Source organism: Barbus barbus (genome assembly GCF_936440315.1).
Source record: "Barbus barbus genome assembly, chromosome: 7".
NCBI lineage: Eukaryota > Metazoa > Chordata > Actinopteri > Cypriniformes > Cyprinidae > Barbus > Barbus barbus.
The window spans coordinates 3336184-3348357 of NC_136735.1; the positions used below are offsets into that span (position 1 = coordinate 3336184).

Genomic DNA, 12174 nt, shown 5'->3' on the forward strand with positions numbered 1-12174 from the left:
TGTACCACCATGTTTTTCTCACTTGGAGCATCAGTGCAGATGTCTGTTGAAGTAGTTTTGACAGTATTTTTATTTATGTTTGATCTCTGAATATATCGGGCCGTCGTTTGTCTTGATGTTTTGTGGATGTATCACTGTTGAGTAGATCAGTTCTGTTCTGCTGTCTGTTGCTGGATCAGGAGACTTCATATTGGCATAATAATCACAGTCTGTATCTGTCACCTGATTGGTGGAGTGGGTGTGACTGGGGTTTGAATCAGGCTGCTGATTGGTTACCGTGGTATAAACAGCAGAGTCTTGTGGGCGGGTGTTGAGGTGTGATGCTGGCGTCTGATTGGACGAAGATGTTGCAGTGATTACATCATTGTTTGGAATCTCCTCAAACATACGCTCAGACTGAAAAACAGCATGTAGAAAAATATTTACTAGTTTTTATAGATAGCATTCACTGCTCATCAATAAATAATAATGTAACATGTATTTCTGAGCGTCTACAGGTAAAGATTTAATCACCCACCTCTGTATTGAGCTGCACATTTTGATTAAATAAAGCTGAAGGGACCACGAAAAGAGAGAAAAGACAAAGTCAAATCTATTCAGACCCTCAAAAAGGACTTTATAATCACAAATAAACTTTTACCTGTCCCAGATTTCCTCTTCCTCTTTTTCAGGATGAGGAACGTTCCAGAACACAGAACCAGAACCAGCAGAACCGAACCCAGACCGCCAGCGACAGAAGCCAGATCTGAACACAATATTAAAACAACAACTGTCAAATGAACAATAGTTGATAATCATTTTGGCTACTGTGATAGCAATATATTTCCAATATTGTACTCTTGATGTTATATTGTGTAACCGAAGGGAAACCGCGATGGTGAACCTCAGTCCTCTGAGGAAAACGCTTCTGTCTACGGCTGATGTGAAACCAGTTTAACCACATCTGATGTGTGCATCACTTAAATCAGGTTCATCATGAGCTAAAATGCGTCTTTACAAATATTCAAACCAATCACTTTTCTCCAAAATATTTCATTCTATGTAATCATTGAGGGCACTGTTGCATCATGGGTAGTGTAGTTAGTGTGCTTACTAAAGTTTAGCTGATTGAGCTGAACTGCAGTACTTCCTGTTCTTGCTGTTTCCCTCTCTTTTTGACGAGTTACAGACAGAGAGAAAAACAATTAAACGTGAATGTGCTGCTCATGAGATAAGAACATTATGACGAGATTGACAACATGAACACATAGAAATGAAGCATAACACACAAACCATTCATATTATTTTGTAAATATGAACAGAAATTGTATTTTCTATTGAAGACAATTTCTTATCCAAAGCAGTATATATATATACACATACATACACACACACACACACATATATATACATATGTACACACACACAATCAAACGGGACAGTTGCATTATGGGAAGTGTTGTTTATGTGCTCACCAGTGTTACTGTGATCGAGATGAACTGCAGTACTTCCTGTCATTGTTCTTGTCATTTCACTTTCTGCTGGAGGTGTCACTACTGTTCATATAACACTGGATTAAACTCTGTGACTGAGGACGACAGCAGACCTGCACAACACATCAGCGGTAGACTTTCTGAAATTAATGCTATATCTCTATCATTTAATCTATCATCTAATACATGTCACCCCAAACCGAACCAAAGGTACTCTTCAGGTTTTGTTTGATGCACTACATGCTGATAAAAGGACTTATTTTGTGTAAAACATTACCTTTCTTCTTCTTTTTCTTCCATACAGCCACTATAATCAGTGGAAGTCCTATGAGGAGTAAAACCAAAACCTCTGCAGTGATGATAATCACAAATGAACCTGAGAAACACAAGAGGAAACATTGTCTGAAATACTGTAAAAACAGAAACAACCACCAGAATCAGGACAGAAACTGCTTTACAGAGTGAATACGTGAAAGATTAAAGAATGAAATAAAGCAGATGGTTAGACTGTAACACTTCTGTGTGGCCTTCAGTGCTGAAGTAACAAGCTCATTTTCTTCAGTGTCATTAAACACATCAGCGACGAATTCCTCTCCACACTGACCTCTGATGGACAATATGTGAAATGAGCCAAAGCAACATATTATTATTACACTTCCATACATCTGCACCAGTGAGGTTCCAGCAAAACAAACACACAAAACTAAATCAGACATTGTCAGATACAGAGTCTGTTTAAGACTTCATTATGACTGGTAATAATATGGTAACAACCCTGTTATTTCCATAATGGACTACGAAAGGCTCACTGATTTATATTCATGTAGGTTTGTATCTGTGTATTAAATGGATTTGGTAATGTTCTTATTTGAATAGGAAGAAACAAAACAGCACAATACACACATCCCTTTCCATTGTCTTCTCTCTCTCTCTCTCTCTTTTGGTTCATTAAAACCTCTCATTATTTGAAGGATGCAGCTAAAAATGACTTTGAAGTTGTTCATCTCTGATGATTAATAAACAGTGATAAATGGCCTGATGATGAATAATCATTCTTGAGAAGTGGGACAAAACAGGGTGCAAAACTGACAAAATAAAACCTTGTGCTCAGACAAATGAAACTATCTTATATGTATTAAGCTACTGAGCTATGCTTTGATGCAAACTGTCAACTTTTCTCTTTTTTAATAAAATCTGCTTTTCACCTTGGACTGTGTAATATAATTTCAACTTTATCTTTAACAGCAGTCAAGATGTTTTTAACATTTCAAAACACATTCTCATGTTAGCATCAGATTACACTTTCACATGCGACCAACAATTCCTCAACAAATATAAAATATCATAATATTAATCTGACGGTGATGACCAAAACCTGAATTTGTAGTGATTTTAACTATCAAATACACTGAATCAATCAATTATTGTATTAAAACAAACACAACAAACAGTGAGTATGTTATTGTTTATAAAGCTTTTATTCAAGAGTCACATTTAAATATTTTGATATATTATTGGCGTTGGAACACAAAATCGTATGGTGGTGACATCTGATGGTGTTGACAAATTTGGCATTTTTTTCACAAAACAAATAGAGTTCATGTAGTAGCCTTTTTTGTTGTTTTTTGTTTTTGTTGATGCTAGATGCTAATAGAACCTGCTCCAGGAGAATAAAATGATCTAAATATGTCAAATTAATTCCTCAGAAATTGGAAGATGGTGTCAACATATCATGGTTGTAACACAGGAAATATTAACATTAGGATTTAAAATATTTATAAAACCGACCAGAGTCTGACTCTGCAGAGGTGGGCTGTGGTGAGGGGGTCCTTTAGAGTGACTGCTGCCCTTGATATTCCCTGATTTTATTACATTTTAATAAATGTCTGACGGCGTTGACAAAGTGGGGACACAACTTTGAAACCTTATGAAACATGCAGGTCACTGAAAAACAACATTGCTTTTATATGAGACATTATTAAGTGCTACTTTTGATAAAACAAGGTGTTTTTCATCATTAAAAACACTTGTGTCCATGTTATAGCATATGACTGAACCCTTCTCTGTGGACACACTGTTTTAGATGTAGAGAGAAGACAATAAGTGTCATAGATTTCACATAATAATGATCAAATTAAACTGAAAGGGGATAATTGTGTTAAATACATTCTATTGTTAATCCCCATAACAATTACAATTGAAAATATTTGTATTTTTTAAACCTGATAGCAGTTACAATTGCTGGACATGTTTTGTCCCATGTCTCAAGAATGACTGCATTATTTTAGTTTGATACTGACAGCTGTTTTGTGTGGTATTTATGGGTAGCCTAATGTCTACTTCTACTGGAATGGTTAAATGAATCAAGAGCAAAACACAAATATAAATCTGTGTACTCACTGCATGATACAAATGGTGTATTTTTTTGACACATTTTTAAAGTTGTATTACTTTTGTTTGTCAAAGGTATCTCAATCTTACTGAAGCAGTTTGAAACAAACACATTCTGATGTTATGTTCCAGATAAAAAAAATAAATAAATAAATTTTGTGATGTAATCCAAATTTTGGTTTGGGAACTACCCATTTTCAAGAATTGATCCAATTAAATTAGAATCAGATCTTTTCCGCTGAAGACCATTCATCATATCTTCTGACAAAATATGTTTCATTTTTGATTTATTTTTTAATATAATTTTTAATTTCAGTTGCAAATATTTCATATTTTCAGCACAGCTCAGGAAAGCCACAGTGAAGGCTTGAGACAGATTGCTTTCTTGTGATCATTTGTTGATGAGGCTTCAGTGTTCAGTCCGGTGTTTGATCACTACTGTGATAGACGGACTCTTCCTAAACAGAATCAGTTCTGAGACTCTGATAAATGTCACTCTGTCTGGCGTTCAGTTCTGTGTAGATCTGATCTGGATTCACTCTGTTTCTCACTGCAGCAGCAACATTGATGTAGTCGAGGTCTGTGTCGACTCTTTCTGTGTTTGCAGTTCTGTGAAACTTGTTCACTACAAAACCATCAACACTTTGAGCTGCGTGTAGGTTTGAGATGGCAGTTGGGTGTCCTTCCTCATAGGCATTCTGTATGGGAAAAACATAAATGATTGCGTCATCATCATTGAACAAGGATGTGAACCCTGACTTGAGAAGAACTAAAGTTCATGACACAGTTAATTATAGAAATGTTAGGCGAAGATGATCATGACTCACTTCTTTTCTTCTCTTTTCTGTAAGATGAAGCCCTTCAGCAGAAGAGGAGACCAAAGCTGTAACAGATAAATATATTATATTACTCTTAAAACTTCCATGCTAGATTAAATACAGTGTCACAGTCTCACATATTTTGTTCAGTCCAGCAAGAATCTGACTAAAATAATTCTGAAGACAAAGAAAAAATTAAATCCAAATTTAAAAACAAAACAGTCTTATTTATAATTGTTCTGAATGTTTAGATCTGACTTCAAATTCACTGAATTGAATTGAATACATTTAATTGATCATGAAGTAGAAGGACTGAAATAGTATTTACTTGTAAACATACTCCAATAACGTTTGCTTTATTTACACATTTAATAGTTTTTTTTTGTTATTAGAGACTAGAAAGAAGAAGTGTCTGAATTCACTGGTGACACATCAGAAATATAGATTTTATTAATTCATAATTACCACAATTTTTTTTCTTCCATACGGCCACAACAAGCAATACAGCAGAGATCAGGAGCAAAACCAAACCTCCTGCAGTGATGATGATGATGATGATGATGATGATGATGAATGAACCTGAAAATACAAAACATAAAATAAACCACTCAGTTGGTTTACAGCATTAAATGGGATATATATTTACACAAGAAATATCAGCATTGGTACATATCTACAGCTCTAGTGTTTGTGTAACTACACATATGTAACTACCCACTGAATGGTATGTGTAAGTACAAATGTGTAACAGGACATTGGTAACAACACTTTTTGGTAAAGAAAGTGTTACACTTTATATTAAGTAGACAATTCCTATGGATTTACCATGTAATTACTTTGATGTTACACAGCAGCGGCCAGTAAGTTAGGCTTTACATATAAATTATGGTTGGTGTCCAGAAGGTTACACTTTATATTAAGTGGACAGTTCCTGAGGAGTTACCGTGTAATTACACTGGCATTACAGTGGTGCACCAACTCGAGAGCCAACTCCTCCCCTTTTACATATCCCTAAACCTACCTGTTTCCACCCCCTGGATCCCATTCCACCCTTAAACCTACCCATCTCCACCCCCTGGATCCCATTCCACCCTTAAACCTACCCATATCCACCCCCTGGATCCCATTCCACCCTTAAGCCTACCTGTTTCCACCCCCTGGATCCCATGTGTGTTGGGTTGTTACATGTGTGTAGTTACAGAAATATTACAGCTGTAGATACTACCAATGTGTACTTACACTGTGGTTACATACTACGTACACATCTAGTTACTATGTTAATACACAAGTATTAGCACCACTATATAAAGTGGGACACAGTCCTCAAATAAAATGTTTGTAAAAGACAAGAAAGACTCGGTTACCATAATGCCTCGTATAGTGTGCCTAGTGTGTGTGTGTGTGTGTGTGTGTGTGGTGCGGTAAGTGTGTGCACTGTACCCAGCGGGGATAACTACTTCATCACACCAGCGTATAAGTAAATGCCACCGCATCACAACATAACACAAAACGACACAAATATAAAATGGTGTTAAGCATTATAAAACCCACACCAGAAAAGTAAAATGAAATATTTAAACAAACAGAGAAGAGCAGCAGCCAAATACACCAATGTACCCAGTCAACCCAGATGGCAAAAATATCAGTCAGACAAAGAAATCAATGTGAAATCATACAGACATAAAGCGTATGAAAGGAAAGTTACTGAGAGAGGAATGGCAGAAGCTGATCTGACCTCTTGAGGAGATCATCAGGTGATGAGCTCTGATTGTGATGAAGCTGGATTTTGGGTTCAAGTCTGATGTTCTCAAAAGAGGCGGTGTGTTTGAAAATGAGCTGATCGTTTGATCTGAAGGGAAATATAGATTGTGCTGTTATACTGACATAGTAATGCATATGTAATAATGATACCTTATACCTGGATGAGTGGTGGAGGTAAAAATCTGGACAGGTCTTGGCCTCTGTGGAGCTAAAAAAACAAGGAGTCATCACACCATTCAAAGGAAACAAATATATTAATAAAACAATCATTGGTTACAGTTGAAATCACAGTGGATGAAACAGATTGTTTTTACTAATGTATATCAGGCACCTCGGATCACATTTAGATGGATTTGTTTAAGGTATCCATATCCAGCTCGACAGATGTACAGTCCAGCATCTTCCATCCTCAAGTTTCTGATGGTCACTGTCAATGATCTCATTTTACCATCGTCCCACAGTAAGAATCTGCCATTGACTGAGGTCTCTCCTCCATTAGATTGTAGTATAACGTCATAATCTTTATAATTTCCTTTGTAAAAGCCTTTGTAAGCCTTTTCATATCCTTTAGCATAAGGACACGTAATGATCGCTTGTCCTCCCTCTGTTCCTGCCGCTTTAATATCCACACACTGTGAACTGCTCACTGCGCGCACACACACACACACACATTAGCATACTACTGTCATATCATATTGCCAAAGAAACAACTTAAATGTATATGTCATCACTGTTCAACAAGGAGTATCAGAAGGCAAGGTCCTGAGTATGGATGAAAGGAGGAGCTGGGGATGGATGAGGGCAATTAGGGGAAAATAGTGAATTGAACTTATATAAGCATGCTGTGATAGCTGAAGCAAGCTTGACTAACGCTATGCTTAATTTCAGCACAGAGCACTGCTGAAACACAACGTACGATGTAACATTTAGCATATAAATCCATATTAATAAAAGATGCATTGAAGAATTCATCGTTAAACAGCAAAATTAGAGATAAAGATCAGAGCTTACACATTAGTAGTAACACACAAGCCTTCCGCGAGAAGCTCATTCTTGCAGTCACACCAATTTTCTTGTGAAGGTCGAGTAGTCAGTATCTCCAAATCGCTCTTTTAGCAGTGAACTGTTATGTAAATGTCGATTGTCCATTTGATGCTCGTCTCATGATGAAGGTTAAACAATTGAGCCAGCATACATTGTCTGTATGTGTGTATGATGTTGAGGGGCGTTGTGTGAAAATGCATCTCGGTGGTACTCAGGAAATCAGCTATGAACTTTACCTCTGTACACTGACCACAAGCAGTTTCCTTTCAATGCAGTCGTTTTGCAGAATGCTATATATAGACATTCGTGACAACATGTCACTGAAATCACTGAAACCGACTGAAAACGATGTAGTATACATGCCAGACCAATATGTGGCGCTGTAAGTCTGCCACAGAGATACACAAAAAAACAGAGAAGAAGACTTGGACCATGTGCGTAAACCTTGCGCGCTGAATATAAACTAACACACAAAGCAGAAGATTTTGCTTTAATAAAACTAATGAGCTCAGTAGGTTCTGCAGCACGAACACAGGCACGTAGTCTGACATTGTTGTTGTCGCTGTTATGTGACGTAGCGATGTCTGATTAGGGGCGAGACGTGGGCTGATGACGTCATTGTTTCCGAATATATACGGATTCGCCATCCACACGAAAACACGAAAACGCCGGTTTCGTGTGGACGAAACGCTTTTACGGTAAAAGATTTATGCGTATACAGAGAAACCCGTCTTCGTGTGGACGGGGCCTTAGTGTATGCAATTGAAGAGTGTGTACAATGAGCACAGTATAATGGCTGAGAAGAGAAGAAAGTTTGTTTTTCTGAGGTGAGAGATTTTTATAATACTAATAACATTCAAAAAATCATATCTTATCTGACCGCAGATTCTGATCATCAGTAACGCATGGATACGTATTTTACGTTTATTTACGCTTTGATTTGAACGGAAACAGCGTATCCATGCGTTACTGATGACAGAGAATAGCGTACGCACTTTGCGTCCATGGGATGCTCTCCAAAATGGTGCTACGCTGAGAGACGAATTGTTGAATAAATGTCGTAATTTTTATTTTATTTGCATACAAAAGTATCCTCGTCGCTTCATAAAATTGAGATTGAACCACTGATGGCAGATGGACTATTTTGACTATGTTTTTATACTTTTCTGTGCCTTGACAGTGTAATTTACTTTCCAGTCAATGGGGCCGTCACAAGCCTCCTGGTTTTCATCCAAAATATCTTAAATTGTGTTCCCAAGACGAACAAAGCTTTTTATGGGTTTGGAACGACAAGGGGTAAGTGATTAATGACAAAAAGTTAATGTTGGGGTGGAGTATCCCTTTAAACGTCAATTGTATCTGTTCTTAAGTCTATGGTCGCCAACATTTTTTAAAATCAATTAAATATTGCTCTAAAAACAACGTTCATACATGTTTTTCAAAGTAAAAGTCTCGCATCAGAAAAATACGGAATGACTGTTGTTGTTGTTTCTTTGACCACATACTCCTCGACCCTCTCAAAACTGTCCTGGGCTAGATGTCATAACACACACAATAAAAAAAAAAAGTTGGCCTAACTCAAAAAATTAAGGCAACCTATCACAATCAACTTTTTAAGTTAACTCAACTAACAAACTACTACTTAAAAACTTTAGTTCATCTAATGAATAAAAGTCTACTGTAGTGCAATAAACAGTAGTGGGTTGCTGTAGTTCTGGGGGGCACACTCGTTTTTGACGCCACCTATTGTTGTGGCCGTATTATTGACATGTAAAAGTCTAGACCCTGAATATAAGATGACCCCATTTTATTTCAGATGTATTTACAAGAAAAATCTTATATTCAGAACAATACGGGTATAAAACAATCTTTACAGCATATTTACAGCTTGAGTTTAAGAAAGTGATACATTGAACATATTTACACTCTTTTGCATGTAATAGACCTACAAGATTACTTAGGACTACTGTTACCATTGTTTGTGAGGTTTCTGTGTTCAGTCCGGTGTTTGATCAATACTGTGATAGATGGACTCTTCCTGAATACAATCAGTTCTGAGACTCTGATAAATTTGACTCTGTCTGGCGTTCAGTTCTGTGTAGATTTCATCTGGATGCACACCGTTTCTCACTGCAGCAGCAACATTCACGTAGTCCATGTCTGTGTCAACTCTTTCTGTGTTAGCAGGTCTGTAAAACTCGTTTGCAGCAGAGCCGCCTTCACTTTGAGCTGCGTGTGAGTTTGAGACCACAGCTGCGTTTCCTGTCTCGTAAGCATTCTATGAATTGGAAGAAGGAAGAATTGAGCAAGAAAGTGAACCTTGAAGTTTCAAATAAAGATGATCCTGACTCACTTCTTCTCCTATTCTTGTTGTCACATGAAGCTCTTCAGTAGAAAAGGAAACCAGACCTGTGACAGATGAATGCTATTTTTATTTGAAAACTTCCTGAATTCAGTTCTTCATGGTAACTAACTGTTTTGTTCAGACCAGTAGTTAAATAAATACATTCTGAACATTTCCGTTTAGTTTAACTTGATGCACTAAAATAACAATTACAATAGAAATTAATCAAAACTATATAGACATATTAAAATATATATTGGTAAAAACACAAACAATATTACAAAAAATAAAAATATTAAAATAGAAATTCAAAATAATAATAAAACCTATAATTATATCTCAATGACATAAAAATAAGATTGATCTGAATTCACTGGATTTAGATTTGACTTATTCATGCATTCATCCATTTATATAGTTTAAAAATATTACCACAAGTCTGATTTTTCTTTCGTACAGCCACAACAAGCAATACAGCAGAGATCAGGAGCAAAACCAAACCTCCTGCAGTGACGATGATGATGACGAGTGAACCTGAAAATACAAAAGATGAAATAAACCACTCGGTTGGTTCACATAATTAAATGATGATGTTTATGTGAGAGAAACATGAGCAGTGAGTGTGTGGGATATGAAGAGACGTTTACCTGAGTCAGGTGCAGACGTCTGTGTTAACAGGGTTTGAGGAGTAAGAGGATCTGATGAAACACGTGTGCTTGTTATTAAAAACAGATTGATGGTTGGAAATGCAGTTGTCCTCTCATCTAAAGTGACAATAAAGATGGACTATATTTCAGTTATACAATGCCAGTTTTGTGTTGGATCTCAAAATGACCCCCGCTGGTTTCAATGCAACCTGATTTTACAGACGTTTTGACTGTGGAACTCAAATACATGAAGAAAGAGAAAACTCTCCTTGGATGATTCTGAAGATGAGTCTTCAATTTCAAGTAAACTTTGAGTCTGAAATTTCATATGTTCTGACTCTGGCACATTTTTGGTGAATTGCAAGGAAACCAATGGGGGGGGGGGGGGGGGGGGGGGGTCAATTTGACCCCAACACAATTGATGTAACTATGATTTGTATAGTTTTTCTAAAACACATCTCTATCAAAACTCTGAATGCACATTCATAACCCTACATGAGAAAAGTCACATGCATGCATGAGCTACTACAGCTACTGACTCATTTCATGTGCATTTCTACTATAGGTCCATTTATGCATTTCTTACCCTGTTTAACCAGCAACAAAAACTCTGAATAGACATCAGTATTTAAAGTCCTCTTAACAGCACACCAGTATTGTCCCTCATCCTCTGTTCTCAGGTCAGTGATGCTGACGGTAAAAACTCTGGTCCTCTTGTCGTCAGTCAGAGAGAATCTCTCGTCTTCAGCTGGAGATCCTGATTTAACCATGATGTTTTTATTTCCAAAGTTACACTCGCCTTTACAAAAATACTTTGAATTTGATTCATATCCAGATTCATAGCTGCATCTGATGTCTATTCTCTCTCCTCTGTGTCCAACAATTGCAGTTTTAGCAACAACAACAGCTGAAAACAAAACATTATTAGCCAGGATTATCACATTTACTGTATTAAGAAATACTGTCTGCTGATTGTAAAATATTAGACAAGTGGAAAATTAGAGACGTGTAAAACTGTCAGACGTAGAAGAACTCACCGATATGCATGAAGGACCAGAGAAGAAAAACGCTCCACATGATGAGGATTTATGCCACTTTTGATTAAATTAAACCCTTAAAAACTGACCTTTTTTTTTTTTTCCGTCTTCTGTGATGACACGTATATGGTGCAATGCGTAACTTCTCCTTCCCCTTCCCTGTTTTTATTACCAAATTCCTCACCACAAGATGGTATACTGACATTTAAAGCTTATGTGCATAGCAAAAAAAATATCAAAACAGATGTAATTCATGCATTTTGTTATCATGCTTTTATGTGATCTCAGAAAGTATTTGCATAGTATTGCAGAGAGCATCCCATTACATTTCTCAAAATGCACTTTTCATAACTGTCACTCAATATAATTTAATAAGCTTAAATTTTGTTATACAATGCAATGAGAATACATAATTTTAAATTGTGACTTTTAGGGATAGTCATACGATCAATCAACAAGGACTGACAATTTGCCATTAAGTTCTTCTCATAGGTACTACATTATTACACAATTATAACGCTTTGAATGATATAATTTATCTTAAAATTTAACTGTTTGAAAGACTCTTGTTTTATTTCTTGTGCTTGACAATTACACACACACACACACACACACACACACACAAAACGTTCTCGTCGCTTCATTAAATTCAGATTGAAC

At 36.6% G+C, this 12174-nt stretch overlaps 2 protein-coding genes across 5 annotated transcripts in view; both read right to left on the bottom strand.

Moving 5' to 3' along the window:
* LOC306872102 (uncharacterized protein) overlaps positions 1 to 11696 on the bottom strand; it is a 58205-nt gene extending 46509 nt beyond the window's left edge. Inside the window, exons 1-6 of one of the 4 annotated variants that reach the window (XM_079420493.1) lie at positions 11515 to 11696; positions 11064 to 11384; positions 10478 to 10594; positions 10263 to 10364; positions 9840 to 9895; positions 9278 to 9764 (exon numbers count right to left, since the gene is read on the bottom strand). In XM_079420493.1, the coding sequence (XP_079276619.1) occupies positions 9483 to 9764; positions 9840 to 9895; positions 10263 to 10364; positions 10478 to 10594; positions 11064 to 11384; positions 11515 to 11554 (918 nt within the window). In that variant the 5' untranslated portion in view covers positions 11555 to 11696 and the 3' untranslated portion in view covers positions 9278 to 9482. Of the gene's footprint in view, positions 1 to 9277; positions 9765 to 9839; positions 9896 to 10262; positions 10365 to 10477; positions 10595 to 11063; positions 11385 to 11514 lie in introns of those variants that run through there. The other 3 variants (XM_079420495.1, XM_079420494.1, XM_079420492.1) reach the window with 3 other exon arrangements.
* Positions 2929 to 7692, bottom strand: LOC306872372 (uncharacterized protein). The gene is made up of 7 exons (XM_079420889.1): positions 7454 to 7692; positions 6774 to 7088; positions 6600 to 6650; positions 6417 to 6530; positions 5147 to 5260; positions 4691 to 4746; positions 2929 to 4561 (listed from the first exon to the last, which is right to left on the bottom strand). Exons 1-7 carry the CDS (start codon positions 7491 to 7493, stop codon positions 4322 to 4324), a joined length of 930 nt encoding a protein of 309 aa, XP_079277015.1. The 5' UTR covers positions 7494 to 7692; the 3' UTR covers positions 2929 to 4321.
* Positions 11697 to 12174: the final 478 nt, after the last annotated feature.

What these genes read in the sequence shown, in the direction of transcription:
- LOC306872372 (XM_079420889.1), bottom strand. Translation starts at nt 7,493, where the DNA reads ATGAGCTTCTCGCGGAAGGCTTGTGTGTTACTACTAATGT. An exon ending in TACCTCCACCACTCATCCAG is followed by an intron (nt 6,531 to 6,599) that starts GTATAAGGTATC and finishes ATTTCCCTTCAG; the next exon opens with ATCAAACGATCAGCTCATTT. An exon ending in CCTGATGATCTCCTCAAGAG is followed by an intron (nt 5,261 to 6,416) that starts GTCAGATCAGCT and finishes TTGTATTTTCAG; the next exon opens with GTTCATTCATCATCATCATC.